The sequence below is a fragment of the Bufo gargarizans genome, chromosome 3 (assembly GCF_014858855.1).
Source record: "Bufo gargarizans isolate SCDJY-AF-19 chromosome 3, ASM1485885v1, whole genome shotgun sequence".
NCBI lineage: Eukaryota > Metazoa > Chordata > Amphibia > Anura > Bufonidae > Bufo > Bufo gargarizans.
The window spans coordinates 480,203,232-480,230,265 of record NC_058082.1 but is presented as its reverse complement, the minus strand read 5'-3'; the positions used below and the strand labels follow the sequence as shown (position 1 = coordinate 480,230,265).

The 27,034-nt window shown below is 45.9% G+C and overlaps 1 protein-coding gene across 2 annotated transcripts in view; it reads left to right on the top strand.

Annotated features, from left to right (window-relative positions):
• KIAA0100 (KIAA0100 ortholog) overlaps window positions 1–27,034 on the top strand; it is a 76,790-nt gene that overhangs the window by 1,816 nt on the left and 47,940 nt on the right. The window contains exons 2-11 of one of the 2 annotated variants that reach the window (XM_044283791.1): window positions 8,954–9,086; window positions 12,419–12,468; window positions 13,376–13,523; window positions 17,741–17,859; window positions 20,981–21,041; window positions 22,434–22,647; window positions 23,847–23,955; window positions 24,038–24,162; window positions 25,821–25,888; window positions 26,065–26,210. In XM_044283791.1, coding sequence (XP_044139726.1) covers window positions 8,954–9,086; window positions 12,419–12,468; window positions 13,376–13,523; window positions 17,741–17,859; window positions 20,981–21,041; window positions 22,434–22,647; window positions 23,847–23,955; window positions 24,038–24,162; window positions 25,821–25,888; window positions 26,065–26,210 — 1,173 coding nt within the window. Of the gene's footprint in view, window positions 1–8,953; window positions 9,087–12,418; window positions 12,469–13,375; window positions 13,524–17,740; window positions 17,860–20,980; window positions 21,042–22,430; window positions 22,648–23,846; window positions 23,956–24,037; window positions 24,163–25,820; window positions 25,889–26,064; window positions 26,211–27,034 lie in introns of both variants that reach the window. The other variant, XM_044283790.1, reaches the window with a different exon arrangement.

The window sequence follows — 27,034 nt, the reverse complement described above, 5'->3', positions numbered from 1 at the left end:
CCCCATACTTGTGCCCCAATACGTATCAGTACCCCCATACTTGTGCCCCAATACGTATCATCAGTACCCCCATACCTGTGCCCCAATACGTATCATCAGTACCCCCCATACCTGTGCCCCAATACGTATCATCAGTACCCCCCATACCTGTGCCCCAATACGTATCAGTACCCCCCATACCTGTGCCCCCCATACGTATCATCAGTACCCCCCATACCTGTGTCCTTATACCTATCGCCTACCCCCTTATACCTATCATCTCCTCATACCTATTACTTGTCCTCCCCATACCTGTCACCTATACTCTCCGTATGCCTATCACTTACCCCCCCTTATACCTATCACCTACCTACTGCCCCATAACTATCCTCCATATACCTATCCCCCTAATACCTATCACCTACCCCTCCCCTTATATCTGTCATCTGCCCTCTACCTACCCCAATCATACCCCCATAAAAGATACCTCAACTCTATACATGTCACATCACCCCCCCCCCCCCCCCACACACACACTTGTCACCTCTTCACCTATTAATGTAATCTCTCCACCCGCACAGGTCACCTTTCTCTTACATACCAGTCACCCTGCCCTGCCCCCGTTACTTATCGGATATAAAATATTGCATCTTTTATTGTAGTGCAGATGTCTCCTGTGGGTTCAGCTATAAAGTGCACCTTTTATGTTAATTAAGCAGCCCTGGCATTTTAGCTGGTAGGTGCCATGGAGTGGATGCAGTCCTGTATGAAGCTCAGAAAATTCAGAATTCCAATTTACTCACTGCCAAAAAATAACCAATAAGTTGGAATCTAATGAGGTTTTCTCTGTGTGAATGTAATGGTGATATATGTAAGTGATCACAATACTAGAGGAAAGGAGAAGGTTATTGGGGAAACTGTACAATTGAAAGGAGGATCTAGTGCCTGTTGTGCCCCCTGCAGTCTGAATACAAGGTGAGATATGGCCCCTAGGCTAGATACAAGGTGAGAGATGGCCCCTAGGCTAGATACAAGGTGAGAGATGGCCCCTAGGCTAGATACAAGGTGAGAGATGGCCCCTAGGCTAGATACAAGGTGAGATATGGCCCCTAGGCTAGATACAAGGTGAGATATGGCCCCTAGGCTAGATACAAGGTGAGATATGGCCCCTAGGCTAGATACAAGGTGAGATATGGCCCCTAGGCTAGATACAAGGTGAGATATGGCCTCTAGGATAGATACAAGGTGAGATACGGCCTCTAGGATAGATACAAGGTGAGATACGGCCTCTAGGATAGATACAAGGTGAGATACGGCCTCTAGGCTGGATACAAGGTGAGATACGGCCGCTAGGCTGGATACAAGGTGAGATACGGCCTCTAGGCTGGATACAAGGTGAGATACGGCCTCTAGGCTGGATACAAGGTGAGATACGGCCTCTAGGCTGGATACAAGGTGAGATACGGCCTCTAGGCTGGATACAAGGTGAGATACGGCCTCTAGGCTGGATACAAGGTGAGATACGGTTGGACACTCGGGCATAAAGGTTCTATGTGGTATCATGCAGGACATTTACCCACAGATGGACCTGTAGATCCTGCACACTCGTAGGTTGCTGAAGCTGATGTCCCAGCTGGTCCCATAAATGCTCAATTGGTGATAAATCTGGAGACCAGGCAAGGAAGTGTGACAATCTGGTGGTGACGTTGCTAGTGAAGCCTTACTGTGTGTGGGTGAGCATTAATGCCCGTTGGAAGCTCTGTCATGAGAGGAACATTAGTGTCCCTCTTATCACTACTAGAAGTGACCGACTGTCGTATGCCTGGTCATCACACCAGCAGTGGGGGGGCAGTGTGCCACAGGCAGGATTAAGGCGCCCACCACGAGGCCTCCATACTTGAATCTGACCGCTGTTGGATCCTAACAGAACCTGGAACTAAAGATGATATGGTTCCAGTCCAAACAGTGGCGTCAGTGGCTGGTCGTTAATGGCAGGACACATAATGGGCACCATTACACCAAATTTCTTTATGCTAAGTGCCTGGAAATAGTCCGGGCAGAGATAGGGGTGTGTCATGAAGGTGCCACCTGTGTCTGGATGGTGGACAAAGAAACTGTGCTTTTGGGGGGGAATCGTACAATCCTCTCTGCTGGGGGTTTGTCTGGGCCATCTGGAGCCTGTTCGTCGTATTTGTATGCCCTCACATAACGAGTGCTCCTAACAGCAGGTCAGAGGTCTAGATGGCGGGTAGTTTGTCAAAACCACCATCCTGCTTCTCTGTCCAATGATGCGCCCCCTCTCTAAGTCTGTCAACTGGAACAATGTATTTGAGTGGATTGTAGAGGCAAGTCTAGCAGTCAACGATCTCACACCAAGAGTTAGGCCTCATGCACACGACCGTTGTTGTGTTCCGTTCCGCAAAATGGGGTTCCGTTGTTCTGTGATCTGTTTTTGTTTCCGTGTGTCTTCCTTTATTTTTAGAGGACCACCAGACATAAATGAATGTAAAAAAAAAGTCTAAGACAGGTTTGCCATGCAAATGATGGGAAAAAAAACGGACGCGGGTGACAATCTTGTGTGCCGCCGCGTTTTTTAGCGGTCCCATTGACTTGAATGGGTCTGAGAACTAGGGGTGCACCGAAATTCCGGCGGCCGAAAATGGGCCTAATCCATTTCGGCCGATATTGGTACATATCGGCAGAAAATAGCGGGGAGGGACTGGGAGGAGGAGCTGGGGGGCGGTGCGTTCACTGTGCTCCGGCCCCCAGCTCCAGTAGTTATAAAATGTTGTACAATTAATAAGCATTCTATTCATGAGGCCCCCCCTGCAGTATTACATTCAATACAGCCACATCATACTCACAGGGCTGTTATCTTAATGCTGGCCGGCCGGGCAGACGAGCGGCAGCGTCACGACTGACGTCACATGCCTGCGCCGCCTCCTTCATTCAGAAAGTAGACCGGGCACATGACGTCAGTTGTGACGCTGCCGCTCGTCTGCCCGGCCAGCCAGCATTAAGATAACAGCCCTGTGAGTAGGATGTGGCTATATTGAATGTTCTACTGCAGAGGGGGCCTCATGAATAGAATCCTTATTAATTGTACACATTTTATAACTAGTCTGTACTGGAGCGGCAATGGGGGGGGTGGTCTGTGGATGGCACTGTTATGGGGTGGGTGGGGGTCTGTGGATGGCACTGTTATGGGGTGGGTGGGGGTCTGTGGATGGCACTGTTATGGGGTGGGTGGGGGTCTGTGGATGGCACTGTTATGAGGTGGGGGGGGGGGTCTGTGGATGGCACTGTTATGAGGTGGGGGGGGGTCTGTGGATGGCACTGTTATGAGGTGGGGGGGGGTCTGTGGATGGCACTGTTATGAGGTGGGGGGGGGTCTGTGGATGGCACTGTTATGAGGTGGGGGGGGGTCTGTGGATGGCACTGTTATGAGGTGGGGGGGGTCTGTGGATGGCACTGTTATGAGGTGGGGGGGGTCTGTGGATGGCACTGTTATGGGGTGGGTGGGGGTCTGTGGATGGCACTGTTATGGGGTGGGGGGGGGGGTCTGTGGATGGCACTGTTATGAGGTGGGGGGGGGGTCTGTGGATGGTACTGTTATGAGGTGGTGGGGGTCTGTGGATGGCACTGTTATGGGGTGGGTGGGGGTCTGTGGATGGCACTGTTATGAGGTGGGGGGGGTCTGTGGATGGCACTGTTATGGGGTGGGGGGGGTCTGTGGATGGCACTGTTATGAGGTGGGGGGGTCTGTGGATGGCACTGTTATGGGGTGGGTGGGCGTCTGTGGATGGCACTGTTATGAGGTGGGGGGGTCTGTGGATGGCACTGTTATAAATATCATTAAAAAAAAGTATTTTAAAAGTATTTGGGCAAAAAGGCAGTTTCGGTTTCGGTTTTCGGTCAAGGGCATCCTGAATTTTCGGTTTCGGTTTCGGACCAGAATTTTCATTTCGGTGCACCCCTACTGAGAACCATTTTCCGCGAAAATAATAGGACAGGTTATATTTTTTGGACGGACTGGAACCACGGATCACAGACGCGGATGGCAAACGGTGCATTAGCCGAGTTTTCAACGGACCCATTGAAAATCAATGGGTCCACAGAAAATCACGAAAAATGGCGCAACGGATACGGAATAAAACAACGGTCGTGTGCATGAGGCCTAACACTACCCAAAAGTAGCCTCCGAGAGACTTTTTATAAGACAGCACTTTTGCGCCCTCTTGTGGAAAGACCCAGCGTCTATTCAGACCACACCTGGGATCATTGACATATCTACCTGGGACATAACTGCGTGCAGAGGTTTGCAGCAATCAGACATTTTTCTCTGGGTGCGCCAATAAGTGTATATTTGGGAGGACCTCGCCCTCTTTTCTGTGTCTGTGTTTCTTGCATTGTAGAAAGACTACTGGTATTTTGGGGATAATGATGTGAGGTGTCATTCTGTGTACTCTGGAGCCACCCTGGACCTCACACAATGCTGGGCTGTGTGCAGCTTATTGACACAGGGCTTTCCTCCGGTATGTTTGTGCTGTTTACTCAAGGAAGATCACTTTATAGAATTTAGGATGTTTCTATAGTTCGCATAAAACTCCTTACCATTAGGCGCTGACTGTTTTCTCTGTACTTCTAAAGGCCCTAAGGCCTCTTTCACACTTGCGTTGTCCGGATCCGGCGTGTACTCCACTTGTCGGAATTACACGCCGGATCCGGAAAAACGCAAGTGTACTGAAAGCATTTGAAGACGGATCCGTCTTCAAAATGCTTTCAGTGTTACTATGGCACCCAGGACGCTATTAAAGTCCTAGTTGCCATAGTAGGACCGGGGGAGCGGTATACTTACCATCCGTGCGGCTCCCGGGGCGCTCCAGAGTGACGTCAGAGCGCCCCAGGCGCATGGATGACGTGCCATGCGATTACGTCATCCTTGTGCGTGGGGCGCCCTGACGTCACTCTGGAGCGCCCCGGGAGCCGCACGGATGGTAAGTATGCTGCTCCCCCGCTCCCCGCTACACTTTACCATGGCTGCCAGGACTTTAGCGTCCCGGCAGCCATGGTAACCACTCTAAAAAAGCTAAACGTCGGATCCGGCAATGCGCCGAAACGACGTTTAGCTTAAGGCCGGATCCGGATCAATGCCTTTCAATGGGCATTCATTCCGGATCCGGTCTTGCGGCAAGTCTTCAGTTTTTTTGGCCGGAGCAAAAAGCGCAGCCAAAAAACGTTCCGTTCCGGAACTGAAGATATCCTGATGCATCCTGAACGGATTTCTCTCTATTCAGAATGCATTAGGATAATCCTGATCAGGATTCTTCCGGCATAGAGCCCCGACGATGGAACTCTATGCCGGAAGACAATAACGCAGATGTGAAAGAGCCCTTAGGGTACTTTCACACTAGCGTTTTTCTTTTCCGGCATAGAGTTCCGTCACAGGGGCTCTGTACTAGAAAAGAACTGATCAGTTTTATCCCCATGCATTCTGAATGGAGAGAAATCCGTTCAGTTTGCATCAGGAGGTCTTCAGTTCAGTCGTTTTGACTGATCAGGCAAAAGAGAAAACCGTAGCATGCTATGGTTTTCTCTCCGGTGAAAAAAACTGAAGACATGCCTGAACGCCGGATCCGGCATTTTTTCCCATAGGAATGTATTAGCGCCGGATCCGGCATTCAGAATACCGGATCCGTCGTTCCGGCATGCGCATGCGGAGATCGGTAAAAATGAGAAAAATGTACAAGACGGATCCGTCGGTCCGCATGACAAGCGGAGAGACGGATCCGTCCTTGCAATGCATTTGTGAGACGGATCCGCATCCGGATCCGTCTCACAAATGCTTTCAGTCAGCAGCAGATCGGCGGATCCGGCGACGGAACTGCCCGCCGGATCACACTGCCGCAAGTGTGAAAGTAGCCTAATACAAACTAGTCTATTGTCGGCCAAACTGGCCAACAACAGGTTCGGCCGACACTGTAATGTATATGGGGATCTCTCGACAGATGATGTCGGGGGATAGAAGGATTGGGTGAAATTAATATTTTCGCTGGATACTTTTGTTCTCCGAGGAGATAAGCCTCTGGCAGCGCCTTTCCCCATTGAAAACCCGTGAATACACACTGAGCCAAACTGAACTTGTCGCTGTTTGGGAGAGTCTGGAAGAGAGCGATCGGCTGAACGGTCATTTGGCCAACAGCTTTTGACTGTGTATTCCCACCTTAAAGGGGTTTGTCTCCCTGCAGCAATTAGCATTTATCATGTAGAGAAAGTTAATACAAGGCACTTACTAATAGATTAGTAACACGGCTCTCGCCTGCTCCTTCTCTGCTATGAGCACGGAAGATAAACCGCACTTGGATGCGGGAAACTTGAAGTCCAAAACAGAAAACGAACATCCAGCTCAATTTCGCAAAGGTTCAACGGTACTTTATTAGCGTGATTAAAAACTAAATATCCAGTCCAAAAAGTCTAAGTCTACGCGTTTCGGGCTATCGGGTATATAAGCCCTTACTCATGACATGAGTAAGGGCTTATATATCTGATAGCCCGAAACGCATAGACTAAGACTGGTTGGACTGGATGTTTAATTTTTAACCACGCTAATAAAGTACCGTTGAACCTTTGCGAAATTGAGCTGGATGTTCGTTTTCTGTTTTGGTAGGCACTTAGTAATGTATTGTGATTGTCCATATTGTCTCCTGTGCTGGCTTCATTCATTTTTCCATGGGATTGTGCATAGTCCAACGTTTTTCTCTATAGTGTGCAAGCACGACCACCAGTGCTGGATAGCAGGGTGGTCGTAACCATGGAAACGAGCCGTGTATAATGTGATGAAAAAATGAATCCAGCCAGCAAAGGAACCAATATGGATAATAATTCATTAGTAAGTGGCTTGTATTAACTCTGTCTACATGATGAATGCAATTTGCTGAGGTGAGACAATCCCGTGCACACAACTGTATTTTAGTTCTGCATCTGATCTGCACCTTTTCAGCAGGGCGGCAAAAATGAGAACCGCACACTTTCCCAGCAGTCACAGCTGTCTCCTCCACTTTCCCAGCAGTCACAGCTGTCTCCTCCACTTTCCCAGCAGTCACAGCTGTCTCCTCCACTTTCCCAGCAGTCACAGCTGTCTCCTCCACTTTCCCAGCAGTCACAGCTGTCTCCTCCACTTTCCCAGCAGTCACAGCTGTCTCCTCCACTTTCCCAGCAGTCACAGCTGTCTCCTCCACTTTCCCAGCAGTCACAGCTGTCTCCTCCACTTTCCCAGCAGTCACAGCTGTCTCCTCCACTTTCCCAGCAGTCACAGCTGTCTCCTCCACTTTCCCAGCAGTCACAGCTGTCTCCTCCACTTTCCCAAATAATGACAGAAGCCCCCCGAGTTCCGCAGGAGTCACAGCTTCACCCCCTACTTTGCCAGTAGTCACAACAGGGACCCCCCCTCCCCTTATTTTCCTGGTAGACACAGCAGGGCTCCCAACTTCCCCCTCCCCAGTAGTCAGTAAGGCTTTGATGCAGTCAATGACACGGAAGACACAGAATCCAGTTGCCCGGGTGTATTTCCCGGCCATGGTGATTGGATTTTCTCCAGCCCTGATGTACATTATAAAATAGTCTCTGCCAGCACAGACTGGTGAACGTTTTCTGAGACTGGAGTGGCAGTGCTGCTGCTGCTGGAGGTAGCATGCAGCCCCTCTCGCTGTAGCAGTGGTGGTGAGGTTTGCTGGGTCTTGTCTGCTCTGGACATTGCTCCTCTGTGCGTATAAGTGCACTGGGAAACAAGTGGTTACAGACGTACCTGACGTGTAGACTGCGCTGGGTATTTGAGCTTTCTTCACACGTCGTCCTCTATTGTAACACCTCGTGTATCCGCCTGGCACCCTGCATACTTGGCATATACTTGTTAACTCATTAGTTGCTCATTTTCACAGGAGATGAATGTGTGCATCATATAACTGCTAGATGATTGCAACTGACTATCCTGTTTTTTCTTTTATACAATGTAACGTTTCCTGTGATATAAATCATTTTACTATTTTACATGGCCAGTTTTAAAGAGGATCTGCCATCCCCCGGGGTATAACTGCATTGCCCATAATATACCAGTCCTGGTTCATCATCTATTCTCATAAAGCTTCATGCACACCACCGTGGTTTTGGTCTGATCCGCATCTGTTACTTATTAGATACGGACCTATACATTTCGATGGGGCCGCAAAAGATGTGGACAGCGCACTGTGTGCCGTCCGTTCCGCGGCACCTGCAAAAAAAAAAAAGAACATGCTCTTTTCTTGTACGTTTTGGGGACAAGAATAGACAGTTGTAACCAAGGGCAGGGCATGGCGATGTCCAGGATCTACAATTTGTGGGCCGCATGAGGCCTAAGACTGAGTTCACACTTCAGTTATTTGGTCAGTTATTTTCATCAGTTATTGTGAGCCCAAACCAGGTATGGGTCAAATACACAGAAGAGAAGGAAATCTTTCCATTATACCTTTATATCTGTGTAGGCTTCACTACTGGTTTTGGACACTTTCACAGTCAGTGTTTGATCAGTAATTGTGAGCCAGAGGCCTCCTTCACGTGACCATGTGAAAGATGGATACTGGCTGTGTGCATGCCATGATTTTGTTACTCCCTTCACTAGAACTGCCTATTTTCATCCACAACATGGTCAAGAAAAGGACTTATTCTTGACCTGGTTTGAGCTCACAATGCCTAATTGAAGTCTCTGATCAAACACCAAGGTCTTGTTCACATTGCCGTGTCCATTTGACGTCTGTGAAAAAATCAGTCAGTGTTTCATCTGTGAAGAACAAACACGTTAAAATCAATGGGTACGTGTGCTGGATGGAAAATGCGGACAGCACTGGTCAGTGGAAAACGGAAATGAGAACGAGGCCTTACATGGTAGTACTCATGATGCTGTGTGAACAACAAGCACTAAATACTCGTCTTCCATTTATAGATGGCTGCTTTATCGCCTGGCCAGTAGCTGGTGTCAGAGGAAACTTGGAGCAGAGTTGAAGATTGGAAGCCTTGGATTCTTATGGTTCCAGAACATCAGTCTGAAGTTTGGGAAGCATCAGCAGCAAACTTTGGTGAGAACATGTTACGTATTTGGTCATATTGGGGGGGGTGGTGGATTATACACCCTAAGTAAATTTTGTATCATGTTTGCGCAATACAGAACAAGGAAATTCACTCTTGGACTTGGCTTAAAGTTTCCTTACTTTCTGCGCTTGCTGTTCCTGTGGTGTTTATGTTCTTGTTTCCTATCTATGCCTTGGTTTGCACATATCATTGTAAGCTGGGTGTTTGACTTGTGTTCTGAAATTCTGCAGATATGAACACCAATTCTAGGCTTTAAGGGAGTCTGTCAGCAGTTTTGACAATTCTAAACTGCTGACAGCACTAGGTAGGGGCTGGGGAGAGCAAACATAACTGTTGTGGAGCTTTTATTCTCAGGAGTAGTGTCAATATGAAGTTGTATTCTGCCAGGTTCTGCTTAACCTCTTGCAGACACATGACGTACCGGTATGGCATGATGTCCTGGTACTTAAGGACACATGACGTACCGGTACGTCATGTTTATTTCCGATCGGGTGGGCGGTGATCGGAACAAGGTGCCTGCTCAAATAATTTAGCAGGCACCTTGGGTCAATGCGCAGGGGGGGTCAATTTAATTCAGACCTGCGGCTTTTACTATAGGTTGCGGCGGTGCCATCGGGTCCCATGTGGCTGTAGGGGGGACCCGATGGCATGGAAGGCAGCTCGCTGCGTTCTGGTGACGAGCCTGTGAGATCCAGCCCCTGGATCTCACCGGCCGGAAGATGTATGAGTAATACACACTGTATTACTCATACAGCCAATGCATTCCAATACATAAGTATTGGAATGCATTGTAAAGGAGATTAGACCCCCAAAAGTTGAAGTCCCAAAGTGGGACAAAAAGGAAAGTGAAAAAAAAAGTTTAAAAAATAAAGTTTTCCCCCCAAAAATTAAAAGTTTCAAGTAAAAATAAGCAAAAATTTAATTTTCCGCAAATAAAGTTAAAAATTGCTAAAAATAAAAATATGGGGGGGGGGGGCATATTAGGTATCGACCGGCTCTATAAAAATATCACATGACCCAAGTCCTCAGGTGAATACCGTAAAAAATTTAAACTGTGGTAAATAAACCATTTTTTTGTCACCTTACATCACAAAAAGTGTAATAGCAAGCGATCAAAAAGTCATACGCACCCCAAAATAGTGCCAATCAAACTGACATCTCATCCCGCAAAAATCATCCCTTACCCAAGGTAATCGCCCAAAAACTGAAAAAACTATGGCTCTCAGACTATGGAAACACTAAAACATGATATATACCGGTATATATTTTTTTTTGTTTCAAAAATGAAATCATTGTGTAAAACTTACATAAATAAAAAGTATACATATTAGGTATCGCCGTGTCTGTGAAAACCTGTTCTATAAAAATACCACATGATCTAACCTGTCAGATGAATGTTGTAAATAACAAAAAAAAAAAACTGTGCCAAAACAGCTATTTCTTGTTACCTTGCCTCACAAAAAGTGTAATATAGAGCAACCAAAAATCACATGTACCCTAAACTAGTACCAACAAAACTGCCACCCTATCCTGCAGGTTCTAAAATGGGGTTGCTTTTTTTGGAGTTTCTACTCTAGGGGTGCATCAGGGGGGCTTCAAATGGGACATGGTGTCAAAAAACCAGTCCAGCAAAATCTGCCTTCCAAAAACCGTATGGCATTCCTTTCCTTCTGCGCCCTGCCGTGTGCCCGTACAGCAGTTTACGACCTCATATGGGGTGTTTCTGTAAACTACAGGATCAGGGCCATAAATAATGAGTTTTGTTTGGCTGTTAACCCTTGCTTTGCAACTGGAAAAAAATTATTAAAATGGAAAATCTGACCAAAAAGTGAAATTTTTAAATTGTATCTCTATTTTCCATTAATTCTTGTGGAACACCTAAAGGGTTAACAAAGTTTGTAAAAATCAGTTTTGAATACCTTGAGGGGTGTAGTTTCTAGAATGGAGTAATTTTTGGGTGGTTTCTATTATGTAAGCCTCACAAAGTGACTTCAGACCTGAACTGGTCCTTTAAAAACGGAGTTTTTTGCTTCTAAACTTCTAAGCGGACAAGATTAGGCATTTTCTATTATAGTGCCGGCGATGTGCGGTATTCAAATTGCGGAATGCACGTTGCCGTTGTCCGTGTTTTGCGGATTCGCAATTTGTGGATCTGCAAAACACTTACGGATGTGTGAATGGACCCTAAAACTGCATATTGCCACTGTTCAACAGGTATGCTTATACTGCCATTCCCAGCCTTTACCTAGTGCTATCAGCAGTTTAGCATGGTCAAAACTGCTGACAGATTCTCTTTAAAAAAAACAAAAAACTGAGTGTAACATGCAGTACGAGCTATACTTTTTATAATGCTACATAGAAACAATAGTTACAGTGAATATTGACAATGGGTGATAGAATTCAAGGATAAATAGTAAGTAGGTAGCTGTGGATGCATGTGCATTGTATATGTATTATTTTTTACTTATTTTATTGCCTAACGTGAAGAGCTTTTGAAAAAATATAGAGACTAGTCAGTTGCAGCACCATCTAATTTCTAAAACTAACTCTGAAAAACTCTCATGTTGTAAGCAAATGACTTCTCAAGGGTCCACTTAGCACATCCGCTCAACTTAAAGGGGTTTATCATGTAGAGAAAGTTACAAGGCACTTACTAATGTATTGTGATTGCCCACATTGCCTCCTTTTCTGGCTTCATTCATTTTTCCATCACATTATACACTGCTTGTATTCCGATGGTTACGACCACCCTGAAATTCATCAGTAGTGGTCGTGCCTTGCACACTATATGAAAACGCATCGCTTTTGTAAGCACGACCACCGCTGCTGGATTGCAGGGTGGTCGTAACCCATGAATACGAACAGTGTATAATGTGAAAAAGGAAGCAATGTGGCCATCACAATACAGTTATCCCTCAAGTTACAATATTAGTTGGTTCCGGAACGACCATTGTATGTTGAAACCATTGTAATTTGAGTCCATAACTCTATGGAAAACTGGTAATTGGTTCCAAAGACCAAAACTGCCAACCCAGAAGAAGTAAAGTTTAAAGAAAAATAAGTAGATAACCGAGACAGATAAAGCAAGTCCTTAGGTAAAACAGACAGGAATAGATGCTGAAAGCTGTAAATGATTTTCTATGATAATGGCGGGAGCTTCTTCAGGGTTTTGCATAGTACATACATGTACCAGAAAAATAGAGTGGATTGTGCAAAGAGTAAAGTAAAAGAAAAATAAAGAAATGTTTTATATAAAAAAATAAAAATATATATATATATATACATACACACGCACATATTTTTATATTATTTTTTTTAGGAAATTGACAGTGTCTGGTTATCTAGCAAGCTGCTGAACCATGAGTTACCGTAAGTACTGCATTAGAAGCTTTTGATTTAAGCTGCATTCACATGTAGGTTTTTGCTGGTGTTTTTCTTAAGGGCTTATGCACACGACCGTGTGCTGGCCGTTCCATGCATTGAGGACGGCAATTTACAGTCCTCAATACAAGGCAACATCCGTGCGACGGCCGTAGACAGATCCAGACCCATTCAACTTGAATGAGTCCGTGATCTGTCCGCACCGCAAAAAAGTAGAAAACCCATGAAAGCACTCTGTAGTGCTTCCGTTCCGTGCCTCCGTTCCGCATCTCCCGGATCGCGGACCTATTGAACTGAAAAGGTCCGCGATCCGTGATGCAGGATGCACACGGCCAGTGCCCGTGTATTGCGGACCCGCCGTATGCGGGCCACAATACGTCCACGGGCAGCACATGGTCGTGTGCATGAGCCCTAACTCTGTGTTTTTAGTGGTGTTTCTTGCAGTAAAAACATCAGCCCCAGATGTTAGCAGAAGGTCTATATGGAAAAAAGAAAGGCAGGACTCACAAGCGCATTTTTGCTACTGGCGTTTTTGTTTCTTAGGTGGAGTTTTGTCTTTCTGTCCTCTTTTAAAAAAAACACAGCATGGTGGCGCACCTGGCGATTTTCACATTGCACACTGTTGCCCAAAAAAATACCCCAAAAAATGCCTGCGGTTATTAGTAAACTAAAGGAAATGTTCTACAATATGAATGATTAGTCACTTTGTATAAAGGGTGATATCACACAGGCTGTCTAATAACATTCCCCAAATTAGCTCATTCAAATGTTAGCGCGGTTCCCGGAAACTGATGAGTTTTTCTGTCCCAACATGCATTTCAGTCCATTTTCCACCAGTATAGTTCTGGCAGGATGTTTGTCTGACGACAGGATCATTTTTATTCTGTTCTTCTAGCCATTACTTTGCACTGTGTTTTGGAGAAGTGCGCATTCGAACAGACCTACAAGGGTTATCACCAGCGCAACCACAGGTTCCTGATGTCACATCAGAACATGTTAAGAAAAGAGCCTTTAACCCGTCAGTGCTGAAAATCTTATCGCAGGTACGTAGCTCCTGTTCAACAATTAGTTCAGCCGTTCTAACAATTTTTACTTTCTTCTGTTTTTTGTTGTTGTTATATAAGGGGTAGAATGGGGTTAAATATTCTACAGGTTTAAAACCAGGATCTGAATCGGAAAACTTTTGTAATTGCATGTAATTAAAAATGTATTATAGCCACTGAGTTAGGGTAATTTCACATGACTGTAGGCTGTCCGTGCCCGTATCACAGACCGCAAATGGTGCTTCCGCAATATACAGGCACCGGCCGTCTGATTCCCATATCAAGGATGCGGACCCGTTGACTTAAACGGGTCTGCAATCCTCAAGATATGGTGTGGAGGCACGGAACAGAAGACCACGGAAGCGCATGCCTATCTTTTGCCTTACATTGTGGATCGTGGACCCATTCAAGTGAATGGGTTCGCACTGCAATATGAGATTTACGCAGGCGGTGCCCTGTGCATTGCGGTCCACAATTTGCGGTTCGCAGCACGGACTGCTTATGTTTGTGCGAATGGACCTTTATACAATGAAATCTTTCTGTACAGCGCCACATGTCGTTTGCTCTTATTTTTTTTATTACTCTGTTCACCTCACCGTGGTGGACGCACATGCTCAGTTCAATCCTTTAGCAGACAGGACACACATCTCTGAGAGGACACACCCACTGAGCTGCCAGCTTGAAATAAATCTAGCACAACAATGAATGGGGAGATGTGAGGTACAGGGCAGGTTGTAGCTTTGTTAGGAAGAGATTGTCGTGTCCTATATGATGTCTGATTTTCATTCTTTTTATTAATCATAGGATAACTGCTTTAATATCTGTTGTATTATTCTTCTATCCATTTTTTTTTCCCTCCAGTTTTTCTTTTTCTAAACACATTTAAAAGATCTGTGTGTCCATATACGCCAATTTTCTGGCATATATCTGTCAGAGATTGCGGTAGCAAAGGCCCTTTGTGCCGCAATCTGCAACTTTTCCCCGCTCATGCCAGGTCTAACAGAAGGGGCGTGGCGTGGGCAGAGTGGGGGACAGGCCGGCAGGCCCATCTCATTCATCATTTTCTACACCTGTTTTAGGAGTAGAAAATGTTCTAAATGTAGGCCAGCAAGGAAGCGGTCTTACATTTAGGCCAGGGGTGGATCCGCCCAAGTTTTGTAGAGACCGGCGTCTCTTCATAACTTCAGTAGACCCACCTCCAGCACAGGGACTTATTAAAGGGGTTATCCGAGAGTATAAAAAGCCCACCCATATGCCGGGACCCCCACACTGAATATACTTACCTGGCTCCCTGCACCGCTGCTGCAGCTTCTCCCCATGCGCAAATGAAAACATCCAGTGTCGGGGGGGTGGGGGCAGCCAATGGCAGGGAGGGACAAGGACGAGCCTCCCTAGCGTCACCTGCAATGCTAGGGAGCCTGCTCCCCATCCCTGCCTGCCGTTGGCTGCTTCCCTCCGACACTGGATGTTTTCATTTGCGCATGGGGAGAAGCTGCAGCGCCGGTGCGGAGACCAGGAGCAGCGCGGGGAGCCAGTTATATTCAGTGTGGGGGGCTTTTTATAATCTTAGATAACCCCTTTAAGACCGGCGTTTATAAATAACCCCCATCATTTTTAAGGTTTGCTTTTGACTTACATGTAGTGCCTTAAACTGAGTCTGTCAGCAGTTTTGACAATGCTAATTGGTTGACAGCATTAGGTTGGGGCTGGAGAGAGCCGGAGAAACATATCTGTCGTGGAGCTTTCTAACCAGTGTGGACATGTTTTATTATACCAGATTCTGCTCTCTGCATTGGGCTGCTTCACAGCCTCTCCCCTCTGCTCTGAGTAACATCTATAGCAGTGATGGCGAACCTTTTAGAGACTGAGTGCCCAAACTGCAACCCAAAACCACTATCAAAAAGTGCCAACATGGCAATTTAACCTGAATACTACAGTCCAATAGTATATCTTCCATGTACCATATTTTTTGCCCTATAAGACGCACCGGCCCATAAGACTCACCTAGGTTTTAGAGGAAGTTAATAAGAAAATAATAATTTCATTAGACCTCAGGTCAGACCAGCAAACAGACCCCCAATGTTCATCAGACCTCAGCTGACAGCCCCAATCAGATCCCCAATGTTAATAAGACCTCAGATCAGACCCCCAATCCGACCTCAGCTCGGACCTCAATATAAATGACCCCCAATCAGACCTGACATAAGAGCCCCATGCCTCATATCAGCCCCCAGATGACATAAAATAAAATAAAAACACTTACCACAGCCGAGGACCAGGAAGTGGTGAGTACAGAGCCTTCACCGCTTCCCGGTCCTAATGAGTGCTGCCATAATGGAAACGCTCATTCACTCCATAAGATGCAGGGCCATTTAGCTATAACTGCTCCGAGTGCCACCTTTGGCACCTGTGCCATAGGGTTGCCACTACTGATCTGTAGTTTCTAACCAGGAGGCCAGTACACCTGATGTAAAGTTGGCTCTTCTCAGAATACAATTTCTGCTACTGCTTTTCGTGGAACAATGGGGCAGATTTACTTAGTGTCGTACTTTGCACTAAGAATACAAATCACACTCTTAATGTTAGACAAAGTTACTATTCTGGCGCATAGACCTTTTGTAAATTAGGAGTATTCTAAATCCTGCACTTGATTTATGCTAGAATTCCGTTTGTGCGCCAGAGGTTTGTCTGTGCACTAAAAATTTATGCGCCAACAATTTTGTCTGTGCACCAAATAAACCGTCTAATCTAAATTTACGCCACCTATAAGTTGGCATAGTTTCACTCCAAAAATGAGCCAATCTTTTGGTGCATTTTTGGAGCATGGAGGTTCATTCAGGCTATGCCCCCTTTCCCACTACGCCGTACCCCTTTCTCATGAAGCCAGTCCTCTTGTCGGACCAGGCATAAAAGGCTTAGAAAAAGAGTGTAAAACAGTAAACGTGATGGAAAACATGCACACCAATTTTTTTTTGCGTAAAAAACTGACACATTTTCCTTAGTAAGGCTCCATTCACACATCCGCAATTCCATTCCGCATTTTGCGGAATGGAATTGCGGACCCATGTGCTGCCCGGACACGGAATTGCGGATCCGCACTTCCGGGTCCGCACTTACGTTCCGAAAAAAAATAGAACATGTCCTATTCTTGTCCGCAATTGTGGACAAGAACAGGCATATTCTATTAGTGGCGGCAATATGCGGTCCACAAAATGCACAATGCACATTGCCGTTTTGCGGATCCGCGGCTCCGCAAAACACGTTGCAGATGTGTGACTGGAGCCTAAATCTGCCCCAATGTGTTTACACTATTTTTATTTTTTTTCCAGATTTTCTATATCTGGCCTATTGTTAGGGTACGCCATGAATATATGAATGTCAGGGTTTCCAACCCTTAGGACCTTAGACAGTACAATTGGTAAAGCCGCACTATGCCTGGATAAAGAATAAAGGAGTTGGACCTTCACCGCTCTTAGGCTCCATTGACACGTCCGCAATTTCATTATGCATTTTGCGGAACGGAATTGAAGACCCATTCATTCCTATGGGGCAGCATGATGTGCTGCCCGGACACGGAATTGCAGATCCGCACTTCCGGGTCCGCAAAAAAATAGAACGTGTCCTATTCTTGTCCGCAATTGCGGACGAGAACAGGCATATTCTATTAGTGCCGGCAATGTGCGGTCCGCAAAATGCGGAACGCACGTTGCCGCTGTCCGTGTTTTGCGGATCCACAGCTCTGTGTATCCGCAAAACACATTGCGGACCTGTGAATGGAGCCTTAGATTGATGACCTGTTCTAACGATGGACCATTATTGTTATCACTGGCTCATTTTTAAGCAATCAGAACAGTAATTGGCCATTTGAAATGAAGAAAAAGATCAGCAAGAAACTATTAGATCTCTGAAAAAAAATGATTGCTGCCTAGTGTACATCCCTCAAGAGCTGTCACTAGGAGGGAATGACCCTTCTCTCCTGGCAGGGAGCATCGTCCTGATGCAAATGTCCAGCACATTCTCTTTTTAAACAGTCAGTCACTCAGCGGGGATTTAAACATGTGTTCTGTGTAAAGCGGCCATAATTGGCGGTGTTCACACATGACAGTCGGGAAATCGCAGCAAAGCTGCATGTGCTGAACACTGGAGCCTTGTGTGAGCACTCTATTCAGGACTGCCTTCATATCGTGTGAAGTAAAAGGACACTTTTTGTTTTGCAGCTCCTGTCTGTACACTTGGACTCTGTGAATATCATGGTTCTCAATGTGGCCGTCTCAGAGTCTCTGTGGCACATGACCTTAACAAAGACCGCCATCGTCCTGGACAGTGATGGGAAAAGGTAAACGTTCACTTTTCAGTTCTGTAACTAAACATGAGTCCACAGAAAAGGAATTATAAAGATGAGAGATTATCACTTTTATAAGCTCTTTTTTTTAGATGTTGAGAAAATTTGAGGAATTCCTTCTTCTTAGGCCTCATGCACACGACCGTGGTGTGTTTTGCGATCCACAAATCTCGGATCCGCAAAACACGGAAGCCGCCCGTGTGCGTTCCACAATGAACGGAACGGGCGTCCAATTGTAGAAATGCCTGCAAAACGGATAAGAATAGGACAGGTTATATTATTATTTTTTTGCGGGGCTACGTAACGGAGCAACGGATGCATAAAGCACACTGAGTGCTGTCTGCATCTTTTGCGGCCCCATTGAAGTGAATGGGTCCGCATCCGACCTGCAAAAACTGCGGCTCGGATGCAGACAAAAACAACGGTCGTGTGCATGAGGCCTTAAAGGGGTTCTTTGAGGATAATTATAAATGGCCTCAAACAGCAAGTTCAAGAGTGTGAGCAGAGCTGCTTAAGGCTCCATTCACACGTCCGTGGGATGGGTCCGCACCCGTTCCGCAATATCCGGAACAGGTGCGGACAGGCATGGGGCAGGCATCCGCATTTCCGGTCCGCAGCTCCGATCTTCCGGTCCGCAGCTCTGGAAAAAAATAGAACATGTCCTATGGGGGTGCCGGCCTGCAATTTGCTGACAAGAATAGGCAGTTCTATGGGGGTGCCGGCTGGCAATTTGCGGATCCGCAATACACCACGGACGTGTGACTGGACCGTAAGGGTGTGAGGGGTCAGGGCCTCACTACACTGATACAATACATGATAATGATATGATCCTGCCTCCGATATGCCATTATGGCTAAGCAGCCCGACAGGAACTCTCACCAATGTGTAGTATACCGTATTTTTCGCCCTATAAGACGCACCGGCCCATAAGACGCACCTGGGTTTTTGGGGAGGAAAATAAGAAAAAAAATATTTTTAACCAAAAAGGTGTGCTGTGTGTTTGGAACTAATGGTGGTCTGTGGATGGCACTATTACTGGGGATCTGTGGATGACTGACATTGTTATGGGGGGGATCTGTGGATGACGGACACTGTTATGGGGGGGATCTGTGGATGACGGACACTGTTATGGGGGGGATCTGTGGATGACGGACACTGTTATGGGGGGGATCTGTGGATGACGGACACTGTTACGGGGGGATCTGTGGATGACGGACACTGTTACGGGGGGATCTGTGGATGACGGACACTGTTACGGGGGGATCTGTGGATGACGGACACTGTTACGGGGGGATCTGTGGATGACGGACACTGTTACGGGGGGATCTGTGGATGACGGACACTGTTACAGGGGGATCTGTGGATGACGGACACTGTTACAGGGGGATCTGTGGATGACGGACACTGTTACAGGGGGATCTGTGGATGACGGACACTGTTACAGGGGGATCTGTGGATGACGGACACTGTTACAGGGGGATCTGTGGATGACGGACACTGTTACAGGGGGATCTGTGGATGACGGACACTGTTACAGGGGGATCTGTGGATGACGGACACTGTTATATATGTGCCATCCACAGACCCCCCCAGCCCATAACTGTGCCATCCACAGATCGCAGCCCCCGCCAACCCCGGCGCCGCCGCCGCCAGCAGTATACAAATATAACATGTTATATTCATTTATTGGTTATTAAACATGCCCCCTCAGTCCTATTACTACCTTATATCCTAATCGCATCTGTAGAATTCATGCAGGCCAGGCGGGCGGCCGGCGCGTCCCTCAGTGACGTCACTTCCCTGCGCCGCCTGCTTCATTCATAAAGTAGGCGGCGCAGGCACATGACAAGACTTGCTGCTGCCCGCCCGGCCTGCATGAATTCTACAGATGCGATTAGGATATAAGGTAGTAATACGACTGAGGGGGCATGTTTAATAACCAATAAATGATTATGACATCTTATATTACTATACCGGAGCGGCGGGGCGGGGATACTACACTGACTGCACCGCCCCGCCGCTATTGCCGGCCCCAGCTCCTCCTCCCAGTCCCTCCCCGAGTCCCCGCTCGCATCTACATCGCAGCTTGCGATGTAAAACGGCAAGCATTCGCCCCATAAGACGCAGGGGCATTTCTCCCCCGTTTTGGGGGAAGAAAAAGTGCGTCTTATGGGGCGAAAAATACGGTATACAAGTACCACATCATAGTGTGTAGTGCGGCCTCACCCCCCTAGGCAGCTCTGCAGGTAGTAGCAACCAGTTCTGCTCACATTCTAGGATAGATTGCCGTTCCTAGAGAACACCTTTAAAGGGCTGTCTGTGGGGTTTTTTTTTTTTTTTGCAGCACTGTGCATCATATAAAAAAGGCATATGGCATATCACAGTGAATATTATTTAAAAATATGTCCCATTCCTCTAGTGTGCTTCTGCATGCCTGTGGCTGTTTGTAAGCCATTGTATGCATCAATCATGTGACTATAGCGGTTGTAAGAAAAACAATAAAAAATAGTCCACACTCCGTTCCAACTTAGCCACGTCTCAGAATATAGGGGATGGATACCATGCTGATGTCATAAGAGCTGGTACATCTGAGAGCAGGGCCTCCCCTTAACTTTGGCGCATCCACCGCCCGTCTAAATGTAAGCCAGCTTCCTTGCTGGCTTAAATTTAGACCCCTTTCTACGCCTAAAACAGGTGTAGAGAATGTTAAATGCAATCTGCAACAGATATACGCCAGGAAACTGGCATATATCTGATAGTAAATGACCCCCTGTGGCCATTTTACATTCATGCATTGGGAACTTGTTTAAAAATGTCAGGAAACCTAACCGATTAATAATAAAATGTTACTTACTTAAAATGTCTCATGCTGTAGACCACTGAGGCCAGTGCTTGGCTTCAGCAGTCACATGTATCATTGTTGCAGCCAGAACATTACATTGCGGCTGTAGCAGTGCTAGAACGGAGGGGGTTCATGACTGTGTCACATTTTTCTATCTATCGGGTTCCCATTTTTAAATAAAAAAAATGTATCTCGGTCAACCTCTTTAATGCTTGAAACCCAAAAGAAAGGGAAGTGGAAAGTGCATTTCTAAGTTTCATGTTTTACTTGCAGAATGGACTGCACGCTGAGCCTTAACCAGCTGACCAGCAAGTTACTAAAGAGCAGTAAGCAAGTGAGTATTCTGCTCAGCCGTAGCCAGTAAGTGCCCTTACACCATTGCCCACCATTGCCCTCCTGCAACCTGAACACCTGCAGTTTACACATTTCAGCATGCACACGTGTTTTGGCTCCTAAGCCCTCATTATGAATTATAAGATAACTTCAGGTGCAATCCTTCTGTATTGGTACCCCCAAACAGCTGCATGCGCCTATGTGGTATACATGGGCTTAAAGGGAACCTGTCACCGGGATTTTGCGCATAGAGCTGAGGACATGGGTTGCTAGATGGCCGCTAGCACATCCGCAGTACCCAGTCCCCAGAGCTCTGTGTGCTTTTATTGTGTAAAAAAACGGATTTGATACATATGCAAATTAACCTGAAATGAGTCCTGTACGTGAGATGAGTCTGGGACAGGACTCATCACAGGTTAATTTGCATATGTATCAAATCGGTTTTTTTACACAATAAAAGCACACAGAGCTATGGGGACTGGGGACTGCGGATGTGCTAGCGGCCATCTAGCAACCCATGTCCTCAGCTCTATACACAAAATCCCGGTGACAGGTTCCCTTTAAACACATTTTATCAAGTTTGGTTTAAAGTGGTTTTACAGAGCTTTAATGTTGATGGCCTAGTCCAGGGGTGCCCAATCTGCGGCCCCCCAGCTGTTGCAAAACCACAACTCCTAGCATGTCCGGACAGCCTACAGCAGGGCATAATGGGAGTTGTAGTTTCACAACAGCTGGAGGGCTGCAGATTGGCCATCCCTGGCCTAGACCATCAATATCAGAATGGTGGGGGGGGGGGTGATTCTCTCTCCACCTCCGCTGACTGAAGGGATTGAAGGGATGTCTTCATCGTTTACCAGGCACAGCGCCATGCATTTTGTAGTGGCTGTGCCTGGTACTACATGTGGCTCAGTCTTTTTCATTTGAATGGGACTAAGATTCAGTACCAGGCACAACATGTACATCGCTGTGCCAGGTAAACGATGAAGCACCGTAGCCCCTTCAATCAGCTGATTGGTGGAGAAATCAGAGCCTTACTGATCTGATATTGATGGTCTACACCATGGATGTCAAACTCATGGCCCTCCAAATGTTGCAAAACTACAACTCCCATCATTCACTGATAGCTGTAGTATGCCCAGGCATGATGGGAGTTGTAGTTTTGCAACAGCTGGAGGGCCACGAGTTTGACATTCCTGGTCTACACTATGGAAAGGCCATCAATATTAAAGTCCTTCATAATTATTGCTTTAATACAATATTGGTATGCATTTTGCAGGAATGTGAATTGTACCGACCGTAATAGAATACATTTTGCTACCTGATAAAAACTGAATACCCAGCATACATAAGATTCTAACCCTGGTTTCCATTGCCTGTGACCATTGATTAGCAGGATGAAGCCTGTCTGGCAGAGCTCTCCCTTGCTCTTACTGTTGAATGCAGCATCAATGAGAAGAGCTTGCAGGCCGTCGGTCTGAGGGTGCGGAGTCTACATGCAGAGGTCCATGAGAGTTTCTTCCACAGTGACCTGCTGCAGAAACGACTGGTTTCAGCAGTGCGGGATAACGCTCAAGACGGCAGCGGTACAGAGGAACAGGCAAACACAGGTTGGCACCCAGGGATTCACATTGACAGCTATAACATGTTGGCTCCATTTCAAACACTGTATTGATATTTTATATTGTAAAAAAAAAAAAAAGCTATATCGCTGCGGCATGTCAACATATCCCTAGGAGCTCTGGGGTTTCATGCTGATTGAGGCTTCTTTTTTCCAAATTGCACTTAAATGATAGTGAAATCTGAAACATCTTGTTCTAGTATCATTATTAACAATGGTCTTTTCTGGTTATAGTGTATCATTTGGACATGACCTTAATTGGTAGGATGCTTGAGTACTTTTTTTCTTTTCTTCATATGTAGGAGCATTTTATCACACAGCTTGTGTATGTCTAATATTGCTTCAGTTCCAGGCAGTAGTCATATATAGTCGTCATACTTCATGCGTGTGCCCTAGTTATCTAACTGGAAAACAGAGACTATTGTATTTTATGGCCACAAACTCCACCTTTTACACAGAGGAAATCAACAGCTGAATGCAGAATTGCAAACCATCTTCGCCCCTACTTCTAGGGCTAGAATAAAGCTCCTTTTACATGGACCGATATATCTGACAATTCCCGATAATTGCCTGATCAATAGCGGAGATGAGGGCTGTATTTACATGCTGCAATCACCCCTGCTGTATGGGGTCAAGCGATCTCTACAGCGATTGCTTTTCCCCATTGAAAGATCACTGTTCCTGGGCAGCAGATTGCTGTTTGGACAGTGCGATCTGCTGCAGAGGAACAGTAATTTTTGGTAGCAGCAGAACTACAGGATCACCTGATGACCAAGGGTTTGTTCTTTTATTGAGTGATCACTGACACCTTTTGCAAAGGCCAATTATTGGGAATGAGCGTCTCTACGACTACTCGTACTCGATGATTGGCTTATCATTCCATGTAAAAGAGCCTTTCGACTAAGTTCACATCTGCTTCAGAGGGATCCGTTAGGAGACTCTATTGCAGATTTCATTTAAAAAAAAATACGTTCTGCTCCTATGACAAAGCAGAACCATGGAAATCAATAGGGTTGATGTGAAAGCAGACTATGTTCATATGGTGTAATTGTACACCAACAAAAATGCAGGTAAGGGAACTTCTATGTTTTATTTTGTTTTTTCTTGGGGATGAATGATTTGGTATTAACCAGTCTGGGGACTCATTTATTACCTACCTGAATCTTTTTCTTTACTTTTCCTCAACAGGAGACATCACAGCTCCTAGGTGGCTGCAGCTGGTAGAGCGATTACCTTGCAAGCTGGATGTTGCCTTCGAAAGCAGCACTGTTGTCCTGTCCATGAACAGTCAGCAAAGGTACTGTAATTCCTGTGTGTGATGATGAAAGGAGACAGACCTAAATTCAAGTTGATACTTGAGCTTCTTGTTCATTCCCCAGGCACTTAAACTGGACTCTGAAACTCCTAAAGTTTTCTTATACAAGGGAGGAGGATCAGCTGCCCATGCGAAAGTTCATAGGCACTTCAGAACTGTCACAAATGAGCGCTGATCTTCTAATAGAAGGTATGTTTTCACAATTTCAAGTGGAAGTTGTCATTGAAGAACTGAATGTAATTGCAGACTGGCACAATCTATGATGTAGAGGTTAGTCGCATCTCTATATTAAATGGACAATTTGGCATTCTCTCTTATAATTATTTAAATAGCTGTTAAAGGGGTATTCTAGTCTCATGAAGTGATAGTACAGCACTAGGCTATGTCATCTCTTTATGATTGATGTCCTACCTCTGGGATCCCCACCACTTATCCTGAATGGGCTGCAGCGCTTATTCAGCACTGCGTCCTCTTCACTGCAGCATCTTAGCCTCTAACTGTGCAGGGAACTCCAGCCCAGCTCCATTTTAGTGGATGGTGCAGTTGTATGCACATCCAGGTGGTCCGGAGCACCGCTTTGGAGGGCAAAACAGTGAAGTATTGATCCAGAGGACTGACCTCCACCGTTCATAAAGTGATAGCATATTTTATATAGGTACATAAATGTGATTGTAAATGTGTGTACACTATATATATATATATATATATATATATATATACATTCACTTGACAAGATTAGAATTATTCTTTAAAGGGGTTCTGCACTTTCATTTAACTGATGATCTATCCTCTGGATAGATCATCAGCTTCTGATCGGCGGGGGTCTGACACCCGGGACCCCCGCCGATCAGCTGTTTGAGAAGGCAGCGGCGCTCCAGGAGCGCCGCTGCCTTCTCACTGTTTACCGCCGCCCGCCCTCTGACGTCACGACTTGTATCAACTAGAGTGGGCGCGGCTAAGCTCTGTTCATTGAATGGAGCTTAGCCGCACCCACTCTAGTTGATACAAGTCGTGACGTCAGTGGGCGGGCGGCCCGGCGGTAAACAGTGAGAAGGCAGCGGCGCTCCTGGAGTGCCGCTGCCTTCTCAAACAGCTGATCGGCGGGGGTCTCGGGTGTCGGACCCCCGCCGATCAGAAAGTGCAGAACCCCTTTAAAGGGAGCCTGTCACATCATTTTCACTAATATAACTAACTTTGCCCCACAGAAGGTTGCTGGCGCATTCCAAACATACCTGTGTGCGCTTTGTGTCTTTATTCCACCTCCAGGAAAAGCACTTTTATTCTGTGCTGAAAAACATCTCCCAGGTGGACACTTGGAAAAGCAAAGCCCACCCAGCTGGGCACTTGGGAGCCATTTTTCAGAAGAAGAAAAGTGCTTTTCCTGGACATGGAATAAAGACATAAAGTACACACAGTAATGTTTGGAATGCGTTAACGACCTTTTGTGGGGCAGCACTGTTAGGCCGTATTCACACGACCATATGTGTTTTGCATCCCTTTTTTTTGCGTAACCATTGAAACGATGCCTATTCTTGTCCACAACATTTTACGGAACTGCTGAACGGATAAAAAAAATGGGGATTGGATGCGGACCAAAAATACGGTCATGTGCATTGGTAAAAATGATTTGACCGCTATCCTTTAATGACCCCCTCCTGCTTATTAAGCATAGCAGTGGACACAGCCCACTGGTGACAAAAGTGGATATTTAACTACAGCTTCCAGAGGGTATCTGAGGCCCAGGGTTCATATTCTGGATGGTTACATTTGGAATTAAAGTCTATAGCTGCTCTTAATAATGCAATGTTAAGAGAATATATCATATTGTTTCTGACTTCTGTCTTCAGATGGTTTATTATTGTCACAGAGCCGACAAAGGATCCTTTGCCTAAATCATTTGAAGGCTGGTGTTCAGGTGAGGAACTGTATGGCTGCATACCATAAAATCATCTTAGATTGGCCATGGACTATAGATGAGACCTCTTCTAGGTCTGAGACACATGTTGTGATGTCGATCTTCCTTTTTATGCGATGTAAGTTGCTTGAAGTTACCTAGATGCCTTTTGACAAGCTCTCCTTCTGTCTAATCAGGTCACCTCTATAGATATCCAGAGTAACGTGGCTCTTAATACTTGCATCATTCATTACCGCCACCAGGAGTTCTCTCATTGGTTCAGCTTGCTGGCGCTGGATCGCCAAATACAGAGGGTCTCTAAAGCCTCAACCAAAAATGAACGGTGAGTAAATTAGGAAATTCACAGCTTTTATTATTATGTTTGAAATTGTGGTCATATACATTTTATTTGTGGTTCAATTGTTTTAAAGTTCTTTGTTTCATTTCCTTTTTCCTGGAGAATGTGAATATTTACATTTTAACCTCCTATAGTAAAAAAAAAGAATGTCTTTTAGGGTCTGTTCACACCTGCCATGAGTTTGGATATTTAGTGCAAAATGAGGCCCTACGTCCTTGCCTGTAGAATAGCAATCCATTCGCCTCTTTCCCAGTTCTTTATAGATTGTTGAAATCTGCTCTTTTGCCTTCAGTTGTCCTGTTGTGTCGTAGGAGCAGAGCAATGAAAATGATGAAAGCATGTGATCCAACACATGATGGACACAAACGGTCCCTGACAGACCTCACTGACTGTAGTGAGGTCTGTCAAGTTTCCAACACAGATGTGAACACAGCTACTCCAGTAATATGATATTCTTAGTGAGGTTAAAGGACCTATTTTGGAGTTTATCTTTTGATTTATCTGGAAAAGGGGTTTTATCGTCATTTTATCATTCATTGGTGGTATATCGCTAGGATATGCCACCAATGGTGCGGCACCTATCTCCGAAAGTTTGTGAAAGTGCACTAGGCATATTCTGAAAATAGCCCAGTGAACACGCTCACTACGCTATGGAAGTCACATATAAATGAATGGAGAGCACACCGTGCAAGCATGGGCACAGCTCCATTCACTTCTATAAGACCACTGGAAATGGGCAAGCCAGTGCTCAGCTATTTCTGGAACTGCCATAGAAATTAATGGAGGGCAGCCGCACATGTGTGACTGCC